Source organism: Hemitrygon akajei, chromosome 31, assembly GCF_048418815.1.
Source record: "Hemitrygon akajei chromosome 31, sHemAka1.3, whole genome shotgun sequence".
Lineage (NCBI taxonomy): Eukaryota > Metazoa > Chordata > Chondrichthyes > Myliobatiformes > Dasyatidae > Hemitrygon > Hemitrygon akajei.
Genome location: NC_133154.1, coordinates 38,244,508 through 38,263,067, shown reverse-complemented (window position 1 = coordinate 38,263,067; position 18,560 = coordinate 38,244,508). Strand labels below are relative to the sequence as shown.

At 47.8% G+C, this 18,560-nt stretch overlaps 1 protein-coding gene across 1 annotated transcript in view; it reads right to left on the bottom strand.

The window, feature by feature from the left end:
- Positions 1-18,321, bottom strand: part of LOC140719234 (cytohesin-3-like) — a 109,157-nt gene extending 90,836 nt beyond the window's left edge. The window contains exon 1 of the mRNA XM_073033696.1: positions 18,183-18,321. Coding sequence (XP_072889797.1) covers positions 18,183-18,201 — 19 coding nt within the window. The 5' untranslated portion in view covers positions 18,202-18,321. The remainder of the gene's footprint in view (positions 1-18,182) is intronic.
- Between the last annotated feature and the right edge of the window lie 239 nt (positions 18,322-18,560).

Sequence of the window (18,560 nt, the reverse complement as noted above, 5' to 3'; positions counted from 1 at the left end):
CAGGGAGAGGGCAGAAGGCGAGGAGGCAGAAGATCATCATTATCAGATCGTCATTAGTTGAACTTTAAAACCTCAGAAAGATTGTCTTCAGCTGAAGCTGCTGCTCTGGTAACATTTACAACGCACACGTTTTGCAAGCTAGACTGGAGTGTGGTTAAAGACCCAGCAATCTGCAGCTTCTGATATCAGAACCACATCCTGCCCAGTGTGCAGACCTTCCACGTCCCGTACCAATACAATGCTAGCGGGACTGCCCAGTGCACAGAGCATCGAGAATATAGGCTGCAAAAGACCCTGGTTGCCACAACGTGCTAGCAACAAAGAAGCAGGCAGACAAGCAGGCAACTATAAAGACAGATATTAATACGTGTTTGTAACTCACAGGAGAGACCCTCCAGAAGGTATTGCCCATCACATTACCCTTGAGAAGGGAGGCATAATCCACCTTCTTGAGCCACTGCAGTCCGTCTGGACCAGAGGAGGGAGTCCCAGAATTTAGGCACAGGGACACTGAAGGAAAGGCGATGTACTGTATTTCTGCATCAAGATGGGGTGTGACTTGGAGGGGTCGTTGAAAGGGATGTTGTTCCCATTTTCCCACTACCCTGTCCCTCTTGGCAGTAGAGGTGCCAAGTTCTAATGGAGAAGCCTGGACAAGCAAGGGTAGATTGGTTTAAAATTGGAGAGTTTGTGATATCGATCGAAGGATAAATAGTGTTCCAGGCAAACTGCCCTGTTTTCCTTTCTAACTGCTCCATGTGAAAGGGCAGAGTTCAAAGTTCAAAGCTGATAATCTGAGCCTTTGGGCCCAGTAATGGAGATGGACATCTGTTGGCTGGTGTTGTCCATCTTGATGGTATGGTCCACCATCCATAGAATGTCGACTAGTTTGTTGGTGCATCTCGGACAGTCACGGCATTAAAAATCCATTTGATCCTTTACGGGAAATACAAAGACAGGCAGGATGACAGATCCACCCACTGTTAGTTGACAGCTGGAGGAAGTCACACATTGGAGACCATTTCTGTTCTGCAGGTGTCAATATTTGCTCGGTAAAATTCATTGAACATCAGATTCAGATTTATTAATCTTGTGTACATGGAAGCACACAGTAAAATGTGGCACACACCACATATTCCAACAGAAATGTTCAGCAGAACAACACAGAACACATCAAAACAGCCCCTTTCCTCCCTCGTGGCCACCCACAAATGCATGGCCAGTCCTCCAACTCCAGGACAGGCTTCACCTTCTGGGCTTCCGATCGACCGTATTGACCCCTGGATTAGCTGACGACCAAGTCCAACTGACCAGCCCTCCTGCCTCTTCGTGCATCCTGGGACCCACCTGACATCCACGGATGTGCTTCGTCACCCAGCCACCTCACCGGACTAGAGTGTGGAGAGGAAGCCTGGACTCCAGATGTCCTTCCTCACTTGTCCCCATCGCTGGACTTCAAAAGCAGAACGGAGGCCTGGCTTCTAATTCCCCCAATATCCCTGATCCTAAACCAGACAGCCCCAATAGACGGACCGCGAGAACCAAATGTCTGGACCATTGGTACTTAGGTGAATGCACCTGTCATAACTTGTAAATAAAGCACACGCTGCACTAATTTATTTCAACTTCATCCCACACCGTACACTTGACCTAGCGACATTCAGGGGAGAAAGTTACACTTTTCACGTCTGCGGGAGCATTGCGAGAAGAACGAAATGCGGGAGGATCCAGTGGTGAAGGATTTCGTGATGAGCCCGGCAGAAAACTTGAGGGAACGATTTGAAAGTTCCCCTAAACTCTCAGGTGACATTCCTCCTCTTCCTGAGACTGCCGCTCTTCGTTTTGGCTGACGGCCAGCGGACTGCAGAGGCCCGAAGGCTGACGGCCAGCGGACTGCAGAGGCCCGAAGGCTGACGACCAGCGGACTGCAGAGGCCCAAAGGCTGACGACCAGCGGACTGCAGAGGCCCAAAGGCTGACGGCCGGTGGACTGCAGAGGCCCAAAGGCTGACGGCCAGCGGACTGCAGAGGCCCAAAGGCTGACGGCCAGCGGACTGCAGAGGCCCGAAGGCTGACGACCAGCGGACTGCAGAGGCCCAAAGGCTGACGGCCAGCGGACTGCAGAGGCCCAAAGGCTGACGGCCGGTGGACTGCAGAGGCCCAAAGGCTGACGGCCAGCGGACTGCAGAGGCCCAAAGGCTGACGACCAGCGGACTGCAGAGGCCCAAAGGCTGACGGCCGGTGGACTGCAGAGGCCCAAAGGCTGACGACCAGCGGACTGCAGAGGCCCGAAGGCTGACGACCAGCGGACTGCAGAGGCCCAAAGGCTGACGGCCAGCGGACTGCAGAGGCCCGAAGGCTGACGGCCGGCGGACTGCAGAGGCCCAAAGGCTGACGGCCAGCGGACTGCAGAGGCCCAAAGGCTGACGGCCGGTGGACTGCAGAGGCCCAAAGGCTGACGACCAGCGGACTGCAGAGGCCCAAAGGCTGACGACCGGCGGACTGCAGAGGCCCGAAGGCTGACGGCCGGCGGACTGCAGAGGCCCGAAGGCTGACGGCCGGCGGACTGCAGAGGCCCGAAGGCTGACGGCCAGCGGACTGCAGAGGCCCGAAGGCTGACGGCCGGTGGACTGCAGAGGCCCGAAGGCTGACGGCCAGCGGACTGCAGAGGCCCGAAGGCTGACGGCCGGTGGACTGCAGAGGCCCAAAGGCTGACGGCCAGCGGACTGCAAAGGCCCAAAGGCTGACGACCAGCGGACTGCAGAGGCCCAAAGGCTGGTGCCTTCCACAGTTGAGGCAACTGTTCAGATGGAGGGCTTGGAAATGGGAACATCTGATTTGCTCAAAGCACACCACAAGGACGTTGGGGAGAGTGACTTTTGGATCAATGTGGTTCCCCAAGTTCAATTCAAAATCATGAGAGCTATTGCAATGCTCCTACTCACACTGTTCCCCTCCACGTTCTTATGTGAGTCATCGTTTTCTTCAATGAACCCTATCAAGAACCAGGACAGAAACAGACTCTCCAATGCACATCTTGGCCAGCGCCTCAGGATTGCCACAGCAGAATACAGGCCCGACATCAGAAGGATTGCCTGCCTCATCCCGTCGCTGTCACTTCTCTCACTGATTGGTGAGTGAATCAATTTACTTTTGTCCATTTGTCAATCTTATTGTGGCATAATATATTACAACAACAATAATACTGATAATTTCATTTATAGCTACACTTCATACTTCAAATGCTACATAGCTTAATTAAAAAGAACAAATAGATTAAATGAGAGAACAGAAACAGTGGAAAAGGCAGTACTACTAAAACTCTGTGTGTGGAAGAGAAGTGGTGAAGACTGGTGTGTGTGTGTGTGTGTGTGTGTGTGTGTGTGTGTGTGTGTGTGTGTGTGTGTGTGTGTGTGTGTGTGTGTGTGTGTGTGTGTGTCTGTGTGAGTGTGTGTGTGTGTGTGTGTGTGTGTGTGTGTGTGTGTGTGTGTGTGTGTGTGTGTGTGTGTGTGTGTGTATTTTAAGTCCCAGATGAGTTCTCAATGTGACAGCTGACAGTTGTGATAGTGAGAGTGATAATTAAATGGTTGGTTTTGGACTTACTTTGTTTCAAGAGTACTTTTTTTTTCTTGTGTGACCCACAACACCGGCTTTGAGAATCCCAGGCCCAAGTTTTTACTACTACCACTACCATTAGTACTACTACTACTACTAATAATAATAATGGTAATATCAGCAACAACAACATCTGCCCACAAAACAACTTACTAGTGCAATGAAAAAAACCTTGGACATTTTGGCCCTTGGCTTGGCATGTTTGACATAATTTGGCCCTTGTGGAAAAACTAATTGGGGAACGCTGTCGTAAACCCTGACTCGCCTCACTTAAAAAAACCCAACAAATTCTGTGCCACAAACTCAATGGAGATCATGGCTCAGTGCCACCTTGACCAACATCAGGAGCGAAGGTTGCCCCGGTCTCCTCAAGTGGCAGCCTGTCTCTATTACAGTAGGCATTGAAAAATCTTTACACCACTTTTTATAAAGCTGTTTACATTGTAAATACATGCCAGTATTTATGCACATTTTATTTCATATCTGTTTTAACTCCTAACTTTACTTTTTATATAATTCTTTATTATTGTTGAAAGGCATAGATAGCATAGGCAGCCAAAATCATTTTCCCAGAGTTGAAATGTCTGGAATATTTAATTCAGGAAGAGGAAAGTTGGAAGGAGATTGTGGATCAATTTTTTTATACAGAGAGTGATGGATGCCTAGGATGTGCTGCCAGGAATGGGAGGGGAGGCAGATATGAAAGAAAGGTCTGAGAGGCTCTTAGAGAGGCACGTGAAGAGAATGGAGGGATATGGACTGTATGCAAGTAGGAGGATTGGGTGGCATTAACGTAATTGGTACAACATTGTGGGCCGAAGGGCCTGTTCCTGTGCTGTACTGTTCCATGCTGTTCGGCCGGCTGGTGGCGCAGTGGCATCAGCGCCGGACTCGGGAGTGAAGGCTCCCGAGTTCGAACCCAGTCGGCCCCTCCCCCACTCCCCGGGCATGCTTTCCATCCGTGCCGGGTTGAGCGTCGAGCTAGCCACTGTTCTATCCCAGTTCTGGACTCTCTCTGGAATTTCACCCCTTTAGGAGCACCTTCTGTGGGACCGAGCCCCACATTCCCACCATCGCTGCTGACTGTCTCTTTACAAGGTGCAGGTAGTGCTGCTCTCACTCGCTCCCTCATTCTCTCTCTCCCCTCTCTCTATATCTCTCTCTCACTCTCTCTCTCTATCCCACTCTCTCTCTCCCACTCTCTCTCACTCTCTCTCTCCCACTCTCTCTCTCTATCCCACTCTCTTTCTCTCTATCTCACTCTCTCTCCCACTCTCTCTCACTCTCTCTCTCCCCCACTCTCTCTCTATCCCACCCTCTCTCTCTATCTCACTCTCACTCTCTTTCTCTCTCTCTCCCCCACTCTCTCTCTATCCCACTCTCTCTCTCTATCTCACTCTCTCTCCCACTCTCTCTCACTCTCTCTCTCTCCCCCACTCTCTCTCTCTCCCCCTCATTCTCTCTCTCCCCCCCCTCACTCTCTTTCTCTCTCTCCCCCCCACTCTCTCTCCCTCATTCTCTCTCTCCCCCTCTCTCTATATCTCTCTCACTCTCTTTCTCTCTCTCTCTCTCTCTCCCTCTCTCTCTCCCTCATTCTCTCTCTCTCCCCCACTCTCTCTCTCACTCACTCACTCTCTATCTCCTGGATGTTTGTTGATTACAAAAAAAGTTCAATCTTTTTCAAAAACACAAGAGATTCTGCAGATGATGGAAATCCAGAGTAACAGACAAAATGTTGGAGGAAATCAGCAGATCAGGCAACATCTATTTTACATCTGATTCTACAACCCACTGAGTAATTTTCAAGGGCTATTTATAACTTTTCTTGGTTTTGTTTATTTGCACTATTTGTCTTTGTTTGCACATTGAATGATTGCATTAACCAGCAGGTATGCAAGTGTTCCTAATAAAGTGACCACTTGTGTGGTATAGTCAGAAAGTAGTTCAGAAACTAAATTCAGAAACTAAAAAAAACCTCATCACATTCTACAGGGGTTGTATTGAGAGCGTCCTGAGCAGCTGCATCACTGCCTGGTTCGGAAATTGCACCATCTCGGATCGCAAGACCCTGCAGCGGATAGTGAGGTCAGCTGAGAAGATCATCGGGGTCTCTCTTCCCGCCATCACGGACATTTACACTACACGCTGCATCCGCAAAGCAAACAGCATTATGAAGGACCCCACGCACCCCTCATACAATCTCTTCTCCCTCCTGCCGTCTGGGAAAAGGCTCCGAAGCATTCGGGCACTCACGACCAGACTATGTAACAGTTTCTTCCCCCAAGCTATCAGACTCCTCAATACCCGAAGCCTGGACTGACACCTTGCCCTACTGTCCTGTTTATTACTTATTGTAATGCTGGTACTGTTTTGTGCACTTTATGCAGTCCTGGGTAGGTCTGTAGTCTAGTATAGCTTTCTCTGTGTTGTTTTTTACATAGTTCAGTCTAGTTTTTGTACTGTGTCATGTAACACCATGGTCCTGAAAAACGTTGTCTCATTTTTACTGTGTACTGTACCAGCAGTTATGGTCAAAATGACAATAAAAGTTAACTTGACTTGACTTAAATTATCAGCAAACAAGACAATGAATAATAATGATGAGAATTTATTCAGGCAGAAACAGTAACCACAAGATGCTTAGACAATGCCCCACTTGTGCTGAAATGCAGGGGCATTACCACTGCTATGTCTAGATGCTAATGGACATGGACAGTCCCAAGCCCAGCTGTGAAAGGAGGAGGGTTGGGCAAGGTACTAGCAACCCCATCCAGTAAAAACCCAGAGCTACAGAAACACTAATAGAAGCTTCAAAGACCTTGTTCCTGGGAGAGGAAGGACCTTCACCCAGAGGACGTATGGAGTCCTGTGGTGAAAGCCAGGACAAGCTATCAGACTCCTCAATACCCAGAGCCTGGACTGACACCTTACTGCCCTATTGTCTTGTTTATTATTTATTGTAATGCCTGCACTGTTTTGTGCACTTTACGCAGTCCTGTGTAGGTCTGTAGTCCAGTGTAGTTTTCTCTGTGTTGTTTTTTACATAGTTCAGTCTAGTTTTTGTACTGTGTCATGTAACACCATGGTCCTGAAAAACGTTGTATCATTTTTACGATGTATTGTGCCAGCAGTTATGGTCGAAATGACAATGAAAGTGACTTGACTTGACTTGACTTGACTTGAATCAACCTTCAGCCCAGGACAGAGGACTCTGGCGAGCTGATATCGGCAGTCTATGCCCCAGTAATGGTAACGGGTTTAAGAAGAAGAAGCAACGATGCTGTAAACTCAGAATAGAAGCTGAAATTCCAGGAATAGTCCGTAGGTCAGATAAACTCACCTTTGTGGAGAAAAAATGAGGTAACACCGAAGCCAACGGCTTTCTTGCGAAAGTTGAAGGTGTAAGGAAGGGGTAGGAGTGGGAGAGTGAGGGGAATGCTTGTGATTGACTGTAAGGCCATAAATCATAGGAGCAGAATTAGGCCATTCAGCCCATCGAGTCATTCCATCATGGCTGATTATTGAGATGCAGTGCGGAATGGGCCTTCTGGCCCTTTGAGCCTCACGGCTCCAGCGAACAATGGTTTAACTCTAGCCGAATCACAGGACAATTTACAAAGATCAATTAACCCATCAACGTCCTTGGACTGTGGGAGGAAACAGGGGCAACTAGTGAAACCCACGTGGTTACGGGGAGAATGTACAAACTCCTTACACACACCCGTCTCAACAGCATTCCCCTGCCTTTGTCCCATACCCTTTAACACCCTGATAATCAAGGTCTTATCAACATCCACTCTAAATATATCCAACAACTTGGCCTCCAAAGCCAATATACTCCACAGATTCAACCCACTCTGGCTAAAGAAATTCCTCCTTATCTCTGTTCTGAGGCTGTACAGTCTGGCCCTACACCTTCCTACTGAAGGAAATGCTCTGTAGGGTCGATGACAGACTGGAACCGACTAAAAAAGGGTCATTTCTATCTGGGACGAGACGAACAGTTATCAGCATGAAGGGTTAACTCTGCTTCTCTACCCTGCACGTAACTGCAGAGACTTGTGGACATCAGCACATCACATCACGGAAATCAGCCTCTGTCTATAAAAATAATCTAAGACCCCTCCCACCCCGGACATTCTCTCTTCTCCCCCTTCTGGAACATACTAAAGCACATAACGCCAGGCTCAAGGACAGCTTCTACCCCGCTGTTTTATCGAATGGTCCCGTAGTGCAACAAAATGGACTGTTGACACCACATCAACCTCGTTGTAACTTTGCACCTGACTAAGTGTCTGCACTGCACTCTCTCTCTGTAACTGTAATACTTTATTCTGCATTCTGTTATTTTTTTTACCTCAGTGCAGTGTTATAGTAACTTGATGGGGATAACCGGTATGCAGGACGTTCTGGACCTCAATAAATGTGACAATAATAAACTATTTTACAGACACTGTCTAACTTGTGAATATTTCCACTTTAAGTTTTCTTGTAAACTATAAAAATGCTTTTCTCACTACAGCCTAACTCATCTAACCACAAGCAGTTTAAGAAGGCGTTTTGCCACTCCCCTGCCTTCTCACTGGGAGGGACTGTAAGATTCTCCCTGCTGCCTGAAAAGAGTTTTACATTTTCCAGGTTTCCTCCTGCAGTCCAACGACATACGGTTGGTAGGTTAATTGGTCATATTGTAAATTGTCCTGTGATTAGGGTTAATTGGTCATTGTAAATTGTCCTGTGATTAGGGTTAATTGGTAATTGTAAATTATCCTGTGGGCCGTGCTGTATTTCAATAAATAAATAAATGAAACAGCTTCTGAAGCAAAGGCCACATGTTCTAATGGAGTCTTTCCGTGCCGGCTCTTTGAAAACTCCAATTTAGTGTGTCTGTGTGGTGATGGGGATAAAACAAAGTGGGTGTGCGGACCGATGAATACCCAGCCAGCTCTACGTTCTTGTCACTCGGACAGCGAGCTGTTTACCAGTGCTGCGCACTACGCACATTTTGAATTATATTGCATTAACTTATTTTGGTAATATATATGATATACATTCTGTGGGTGTACGGTGGTCCAGAGGAACATTGTTTGGTTTGATTGTATATGTGTAAAGTCAGATGACAAGAACATTGAACTGACGAGTCCTTTCCTGTACAGGATCACTCAGGTTCTACTCTGGGGCAATGTTATTTTGGCTCCCTTCATATATTGATTCCAGTGTTAAGAAGGCCATTCAGTCCATGCTAGCTCTCAGAGAGTAATCCCATCATTCCGCACTCTCTTATTTCCTCATTTGCCCTCCCCCATTCCCATTGCCTACCCCCAGGATACTCAAGGCGATTTCGAGCAGCCAGTTAACCGGCCACACCGAGCGACTTTGGGATGTAGCAGGAAACCAGAGCAACCAGAGGAAATCCACATGGTCACAGGGAGGACATGCAAACTCCACACAGACAGCACGGCTCTGGGGTTGTAAAGTAGCAGCACTACCTGCCACTTACACATCGCACGAACCAGACCATGGAATGGATCTTAAACGACTCACAATAACGTCGTGTATCGGTTGTCAGGAGAGGAAATGTAAGCAGCTGCTCCAGGCTACAGTCCCAGTTAACTGTTCTTGTGTCTGACCTCTTAATGGTGTTACAGTGCTGTTTGTGTGTGTCTGAGTGTGTGTGTGGGTGTGTGTGTCTGAGTGTGTGTGAGTGTGGGGGTGTGTGTATGTGTGTATGTGTGTGTGTGTCTGAGTGTGTGTGTGGGTGTGGAGGTGTGTGTGTGTGTGTGAGTATGATTGTGTGTGGGTGTGAGTGTGGGGGTGTGTGTATGTGTGTGTGAGTGTGTGGGTGTGAGTATGGGGGTGTGTGTATGTGTGTGTGAGCGTGGGGGTGTGAGTGTGTGTGTGTGTGAGTGTGGGGGTGTGTGTATGTGTGTGTGAGTGTGTGGGTGTGAGTGTGGGGGTGTGTGTATGTGTGTGTGAGCGTGGGGGTGTGAGTGTGTGTGTGTGTGAGTGTGGGGGTGTGTGTATGTGTGTGTGAGCGTGGGGGTGTGAGTGTGTGTGTGTGTGAGTGTGGGGGTGTGTGTATGTGTGTGTGAGTGTGTGGGTGTGAGTGTGGGGGTGTGTGTATGTGTGTGTGAGCGTGGGGGTGTGAGTGTGTGTGTGAGTGTGTGGGTGTGAGTGTGGGGGTGTGTGTATGTGTGTGTGAGTGTGGGGGTGTGAGTGTGGGGGTGTGTGTATGTGTGTGTGAGTGTGTGGGTGTGAGTGTGTGTGTGAGTGCGGGGATGGGAGTGTGGGGGTGTGTGTATGTGTGTGTGTGTGTGGGGGTGTGAGTGTGGGTGTGTGAGTATGGGGGTATGTGTGAGTGTGTGTGAGTGTGGGTGTGTGAGTGTGGGTGTGTGTGTCTGAGTGTGTGTGTGGGTGTGGAGGTGTGTGTCTGAGTGTATGTGTGAGTGTAGGGGTGTGTGTGAGCGTGGGGGTGTGAGTGTGTGTGTGTGTGTGTGTGTGAGAGTATGATTGTGTGTGTGTGTGTGTGAGTATGATTGTGTGTGGGTGTGAGTGTGGGGGTGTGTGTATGTGTGTGTGAGTGTGTGGGTGTGAGTGTGTGTGTGAGTGCGGGGATGGGAGTGTGGGGGTGTGTGTATGTGTGTGTGTGTGGGGGGGGTGTGAGTGTGGGTGTGTGAGTGTGGGGGTGTGTGTCTGAGTGTGTGTGTGGGTGTGGAGGTGTGTGTCTGAGTGTATGTGTGAGTGTAGGGGTGTGTGTGAGTGTGGAGTTGTGTGAGTGTGTATGTGTCTGAGTGTGTGTGTGTGGGTGTGGGGGTGTGAGTGTGTGTGTGTGAGAGTATGATTGTGTGTGTGTGTGTGAGTATGATTGTGTGTGGGTGTGAGTGTGGGGGTGTGTGTATGTGTGTGTGAGTGTGTGGGTGTGAGTGTGTGTGTGAGTGTGGGGGTGTGAGTGTGGGGGTGTGTGTATGTGTGTGTGAGTGTGTGGGTGTGAGTGTGTGTGTGAGTGTGGGGGTGTGAGTGTGGGGGTGTGAGTGTGGGGGTGTGTGTATGTGTGTGTGAGTGTGGGGGTGTGTGTATGTGTGTGTGAGTGTGGGTGTGTGAGTGTGGGAGTGTGTGTGTGAGTGTGTGTGTGTGTGTGTGTGTGTGTGTGTGTGTGTGTGTGTGTGTGTGTGTGTGTGTGTGTGTGTGTGTGTGTGTGTGTGTGTGAGTGTGTATGACTATAGCTGTACATACGTCTGTATATTCAGTCCCATGGAGGTGTTGGTGATTGAAACAGAGAGGTGGTGGATGTAGATACAGTGGAGGTGTTTAAGAGACATTCAGACGGGCAGTGTCGAAGCGATACAGCAGGAAAGATTCATTTACATTGGTATCATTGTCAGCACAGGCATTGTGAGGTGAAGGGTCTGTCCCTGTGCTGTGCTCTGCAATGTTTCAAGTTCCATAAGAGTGTTTCAAAGAAACTTAAACCACTCTGAGGAACCCTCCCTAGCAACAGACATTACAATGGCCAAACCATGAGTGTGCACCGTCCACCTCAGACAGTGATGAGACAAATAATCATTATAGGAAACATTCACTCACCAAAATGCCTCATCACAGGAGGGAGAAGGCTTTTAGTCTCAGGGTGGCTTAAAAATGTATCAGAAAGGAGACTGAACCTAGGGCAAGATCCAAACCCTTCAATCTTAGACCCAGACCAAACAAGAATAAGGGGAACAGACAAGAGAGAATCTGCAGATGCTGGAAATCCAAGCAACACACAATAAATGCTGGAGAAACTCAGCAGGCCAGGCAGCCTCTGTGGAAAAGAGTACAGTCGATACTTCGGGCCGAGACCCTTCATCAGGACCAAACAAAAAGATGAGGACTCAGATTTAGAAGGTGGAGGGAGGGGAGAGAGAAACAAAAGGTGGTAAGTGAAATCGGGGGGGGGGGGTGAAGAGCTAGGGTCGATTGGTGAAAGAGATAGAGGGTTGGAGAAGGAGGAATCTGTCGGGAGAGGACAGAAAGCCACGGAAGAAAGAAAAGGGATGGGGAGCACCCGAGGGAGATGATTGGCAGGCAATGAGTTAAGGTGAGAGAGGGTAAAGGGGATGGGGAATAGTGAAGGGGAGGGCAATTACCAGAAGTTTGAGAAATCTGTGTTCATGCCATCAGGATGGAGGCTACCCAGACAGACTATAAAGTGTTGCTCCTCCAGCCTGAGTGTGGCCTCATCGCGGACAGCTCGACTCCACAGGAGGAATTTCCAACTTTTTCCAGTAAATGCAGGAGCCAGGACAATTTTGAAGGTGTTCAGAATTTTGTAAACCAAAGAAATTGTTGGAAATGGGGTAAAGATCAGTTTATAGACTTAAATCAGTGAATTAGAAGGAAATACGTCTCGGAAAAAAAGTCCTTTTAACCCACCAAGTCCGTGTAAGCCATCAACCGTCCAGTTACACTTAACACATTATTTATTGAGAACGTAAGACACCGGAGCAGAATTAGGCCATTCAGCCCATCATCCAGTACTCCATATTTTCATGACTGATTTATTTTCCTCTCAACCCCATTCTCCTGCCTCCTCCTCATAACCTTTGATGCCCTGACTAATCAAGTATCTAGCAAGCTCTACTTTAAGTATACCTATTGACATCCTCCTCAGCCATCTGTAGCAATGAATTCCACAGATTCACCACCATCTGGCTAAAGAAATTCCTCCTCATCTCTGTTCTAAAGGGGTGTTCTTCTTTTCCGAGTCTGTTCCATCTGGTTCTCGACTCTCCCACTGCAGGATACATCCTCTCCATGTCCACTCTATCTAGGCTTTTCAATATTCGATGGATTTCAATGAGAACCTCCCTCATTCATCTAAGCTCCAGCGAGTACAGGTCCAGAGCCATCAAACACTCCAAATACATTAACCCTTTCATTCCCGGGGTCATTCTTGTAAACATCCTCTGGACCCTCCACATTTCCAGCAGCTCCACCCCCCGCCCAAGGTTCTACCCCTCACCTACACACTAGGAACAACTTACAGCAGAGAATCAACTCAACAACGCACATGTCTTTCAGAACCAGAGTATCGAGGAGGTCCTTGCAGCTGCAGGGAAGCTTGCAGACTCCGCACAGACAGTGCTTCAGGTTAAGAACGAACCTTGCTCTCTGAAGCTCTACTGCCTGTGCCGTTGTGACATCCGTAAGCCTTGCATCTGCTTTGCTGCTTTTAAAAGTTTGCCAGTTCCCAACTGGTTTGCCTCTAGATTTATGCAATTCATTGAATTTCAATTTACAAACTGTGGTACTGAGAGCTAATTGATGTTTCTGGAGTAATGGGTCTCGAATGTAACCACTGCTCCAAACAGGGTCCAGCCAAAGCTTACAGCCGCTGAAGCTTCACTTCCTCACGCACCTGGTTATCCGTGTTCATTATCAAATATGCAGCACGTTCTTAGCTCGTACTGGTTGTCAACGTACACCTTGAAAACGTCTCAGGCACATACAGGTATATACAGTATAGCTCAGGTGCCTAAGACTTTTGCCCACTACTGTTGTAATTTTATGTATTGCACTGTACTATTGCTGCTAAAAAAAAATCAAACTTCTTGACCCATGTGAGTGATGATAAACCTGATTCTGATATGGGTCTCAATTGTGGACTGAGAGTGGGAAAGGGGCAGAAAGAGGGGAATCATAGTTGGGAAAAGGGGGAAGGGTAAGGGAGGGAGTAGAAAGGACCAGAGAGACATTCTATAATGATCAATATGGAATCTAATGACCTTGCCTGGTGTCTCAGGACTGGGTGTGTCTGTACCCACCTCGACACATCTTCTTTACTCTCTGTCCCACGCCCCTCCCATTCCCAACATCCTCTCCATTCCCAACATCCTTTGGTCCCACCAGATTTACAATCTCGCTCTCTGCTCCACATTGATAGATATGGTACTGTGAAAAAGTCTTAGGCACCTATGCTTACGCAGTGCTTTGCATGTAATAAACAAATTAATATGAATCTGAATCTGAGTTAGCACCAAGTTGCAGCCACACCTGGAGCATTGAGTTTAGAACTGGTGTCACCCTGACACAGGAAAGGATTCCCTGCCACATCCTGGGAAGATCAACAACTAGGTAGATCAGAGATCTAGCACTTCCACTTACTGAGAGAAGTTGCAAGGGGTGTGTGTGTGTGTGTGTGTGTGTGTGTGTGTGTGTGTGTGTGTGTGTGTGTGTGTGTGTGTGTGTGTGTGTGTGTGTGTGTGTGTGTGTGTGTGTGTGTGTGTGTGTGTGTGTGTGTGTGTGAGAGAGAGAGAGAGAGAGAGAGAGAGAGAAACTGTTGCCTTATTCCTGATCTTGCTTGGCTGCTTGGCCTGGAAAGATCTGAATTCACTAAAAGCAAAAACAGAAAGTTCATAAGATAATTAATACAGAAAGGATTTACAAGGATGTTGCCAGGACCCAAGGGACTGGCTTATAGGGAGAGGTTGGGTAGGCAAGGACTGTGATATGTCACCAAAAACTATAACAGATTTCTACAGATGACCCATGGAGAGCATTCTGACTGGTTGCCTCACTGGTCTGGAGGCTCCAACGCACTGGATCAGGAAAAGCTGCAGAGGATTGTAAACTTAGCCAGCTCCATCATGGGCACCATCCTCCCAACCTGTGGGGGCATCTTCAAAAAGCGATGTCTGAAAATGGTGGCATCCTTCACCTTCCGGGACATGCCCGCATGAAGACAAGCTCCCACTACCTATTAAATGCTCCCAATGGCATGTACCTCAGATAGCCTCTGACAACCAAGTCCAGTACCTGGCCTTCACGTCTGGCTTAGCTACTAAGCCTGACAGAACTGGTTCTACCATTTCTTTTTTTCCAGTCCTGATAAAGGGTCTCAGCCCAAAACGTTAATTATTTACTTCCCCTCCATAGGTGCTGCCTGACCTGCTGAGTTCCTAAAGCTTTTTCTGTGTGTGATGACATTGTACAGTCGGGAGGGGCTTCGTAAAGCTCACAGTGTGCTGACCCATTTCCAACACCTCACTCTCACAACCACAGTGCCATACCGTGTTTCAGGTTCTCTGCTCAGAACTCAGGCTGTTGACCTGTAACTAGCGGGCTCCTCGCTCCCCTACAGTGAGAGCAGGCTTCGTCGCTGTGGACCGACTCACTTTCATGAACTTCAGTTCTGAATATTATTTGCTTATTTTTATTGTTTGCATGATTTGTGTTTTTACTGCACATTGGGTGTACGATTGTCTCTTTTGGATGGCTTCTATTGAGTTTCTTTGTGCTGTGGCTGCCTGTAAGCAGACGAATCTCAAGGCTGTACATCAAACAAGTACTTTGATCAAAAATGTACAGTAGTTTGAACTTTGAAGGTTCAAGATTGCTTTATGTCATTTCCAATACATAAGTGTAAAGGAGAATGAGGTCATTGTTACTCTGGACCTGATGTAGCACAGCACAATACGATAAATATAAATACATAAGATAGCTTATATACATTGATTGTATGCTCATAAAGTGACACTGGCACAGGAGTGTCTGTACATAAGGTGACTCTGACAGCAAATGATTAAATAGTGGTGGTGGGGATGTGGAGGGGTGGGTTAGTGGGTGGAGGTGTTGATCGTCCTTACTTTTTGGGGAAAGTGCTGTTTTTGAGTCTGGTGGTCCCGGAATGGATGCTACGAGACTCTTCCCTGATGGGAGTGGGACAAACAATCCATGAGTGGGTGGGTGGGATCCTTCGTGATGTTGCTGCCTTTCTCTGGCACCTTCCTGTGTATATGTCCCTGGTGGTGGGTAGGCTGGTGCCAGTGACTACCCGTTGTGGAGTCTTCCTGCCCACTGCAGTACAGTTCCTGTACCATGCCGTGATGCATCTAATGCGTATCTGTAGAATGATGTGAGTATGGATGCACAGAGTCCAGCTCTCTTCAGAATGTAGCGGCCGCCCAAAGAAACCCCCCTCTGGTAAAGTGCGACAGGGATATTTAACAGAAACTTCGTCATCTTAAATGTTTCTTCCCCCAGGCAGGTAATCTGATCAAACGTTCTAGATAGCCCCCCAGCCCCTCTATCTGCTACCCTGTCAGTGCATTGTGACCACTTTCTATTCTACTTCATCTGATTGATTTATTGGGACACAGCGGCAAACAACCCTTTCTGGCCCTTCGAGTTGCACCACCCAACGACCCCCGACGTGACCCTAGCCAAATCACAGGACAATTTACAATGGCCAATTAACCGCCCGACTTGCATGTCTTTGGACCATGGAGGAAACCGGAGCAGGCACAGGGAGAACGTGCAGACTCCTGACAGACAGCAGCGAGAGTTGAACCCGGGTACTGTAGAGTGTCGTGCTACCGTACTGCCACAACAATGCTGTTTATTGTAAATACATGCTGGTATTTATTGTATTTATGCACATTTCATTACATATCTGCAACTTAACCTCTAATTTTATATTTTTTGCATTATTCCTTATAGTTGTTGAATCCTGTTGCATGTTGCATTCTGACCAACACAGCAGAGCAAATTCCTAATCCATGTAAACGTGTGTGGTGAATGAAGCTGATCCTTAATGCTCGGAATTCCAGGGCAGCAAATGGCTTCTTCAGACTTAAGACCATAAAATACAGGAGCAGAATTAGGCCATTTGGCCCATTGAGTCTGTTCCACCATTTCATCATGGCTGACCAATGTACCCTCTCAGCCCCAATCTCCTGCCTTCTCCCCATATCCCTGACCAATCAAGAATCTATCAACCTCTGCTTTAAGTATACCCAAATGGAGGCAATATATCATCCAGGTGTCTCCATCATACCCACAAAACTTCTCCACAGCAGTGATTTTTACCCTGAAGCTCTCTGCCTCATTCTGTGGGTCCACAGGGAACGTCTCCAGCATCTCACCCGTTATTCAATCACAGAAGCCCTCTGGACTGCTGTCTACATGGCCTCAAGTTCCAACAGTGTGATCCTGGTGTTGAGTGGGAATGGGAATGGGAATCCTGAAAGATTCTCCTTTTGCAAGGTGAGATGTAATCTTTATTAATCTTAATCTAAATTAGATGAAACCTGCTGAATTTTGAAAGACTGGATGTGGAGAAGTTATTTCGAAAAGTGGGGGAGTCCAGGACCAGAGGGCACAGCATCAGGATAAAAGGACGTCCCTTTAGAATAGAGATGAGGGGGACTATCTTAAGCCAGAACGTGGTGAATCTCTGGAATTCATTGCTACAGACGGCCGTGGAGGCCATCATTGGGTATTTAGGGAAGAGGTTGATGGATACTTGATTAGTCAGGAGGAGAAGACGGTGGAATGTGGTTGCGAGGGATTATAAATCAGCCGTGATGGAATGGTGGAACAGACTTGGTGGGCTGAACAACCTAATTCTGCTCCTATGTCTTATGGTTTTATGGTGAGCTCCTTCCTAGAGTCTGTCCAACAGGAAACCAATTTCATAGTATGAAGCTCCAGAATTAAATAGGCTCATGACTGACCTTGGGCATACTCACAGCACAACTACTAGGAAGTATGGAAGTTGGAGAACGGTGCATGCAAACGTGAGATGAGGAGACAGTGCAGGAAAAGAAGTTTAGATCCCTTTCAGTTCCCCACAACTGTTGACTCCCTTTTTAACCAAGAACGTGTCCCTTTCATGGCACGGGATTGTACTTGATGCCTCCCCGTAGCTCAGCGGGTGGAGACTTCCAAAATAAAAGTTTCCTCCTCATCCCTCTGCTTCCATAGGATGGTCCTGAATTCTGAATCTCCAGCCCTCAGGAGTCTCCTCAGTGCAGAAAGCAAGCCGCGGGAGCAACTCACCCATCTGTCACGAGAGGGGTGGGGGTGCGGAGAGTGATTTGCACAGGGTTTTAGATTCAGCCAGCTCCATAAAGGGCACAATCCTACCCAGCATCTTCAAAACGGGTTCCTCAAGAAGTTGGCATTCATCATGAAGAACCCTCAACATCTGGTATATGCCAACCTTACAACCTAGTGCAGGAGCCTAAAGACACACTCAGTGTGTTAGAAACACCTTCTCCCCTCTGCTATCAGATTTCTGAACAGACCATGAACCCATGAACTCTACCTCACTATTCCTCTCTTCCACTTGTTATCATTTTATTTATATTGTAATTCACAGCAATTTTCTGTCTTGCATTGTGCTGCCACAAAACATGACAGATTTCACACTGTATAATAAACCTGATTCAGATTTTGAATTGTGAATGCTTCAGGTCAGGATCCTTGACTCCTAAAGCGTCTCGACCTGAACATCAGCACTTCCTTTCCCACCCCACGGATACTACTCAATGCATTGTTCCCCCAGCAGTTTCTTTCTTGGCCTCCCTTTTATCCACACTCCCCTACCAGGGGAAACAATCTTTCAGCATCTCCCCTGTCAAGACTCTCACTCTCAACATGATCTCCCTGTCTCCTCTTCATCTCCAATGAACATGGGGCCAGCCTGGATCTTTCTGTGCCACTTCACTCTGTGCTGGGGCACGTCAGTGAGCAGACACTGACAGAGGGCATAGTTGGCAGCATTGAGGAGCTTGACAAGTCACTTACCTGCCTGGAGTTCTTCCATGACTGTATCACCCTCCTGAGGAAATAATTCACTCGCAGTGCTACAGTGCAGAGGGGGTTGCGGAGATCACGGACTTACTGGCCAACACCACCCCCTGAGAGACAGGCAGCGCACAGACCTCAGCAGGTTGCAAACACTGGCCAAGACAGACACTTCCTCTCAGCTGCTACAAGACTAGCACGACTGCCCTGCCCCCTCCCAGTTTCAAAAACATTACCATAAGTCTTTGAGTTAACCCAGATCTCCACACCATCAGCGTTTAAACAAAGACCTGCCCAGTATGTAATTGTGCTGCAGAGGAGATTTACAGACTGGAATGTTGTAGCAGGGAGGGAAGACTGGATCAACATCACAGAAAC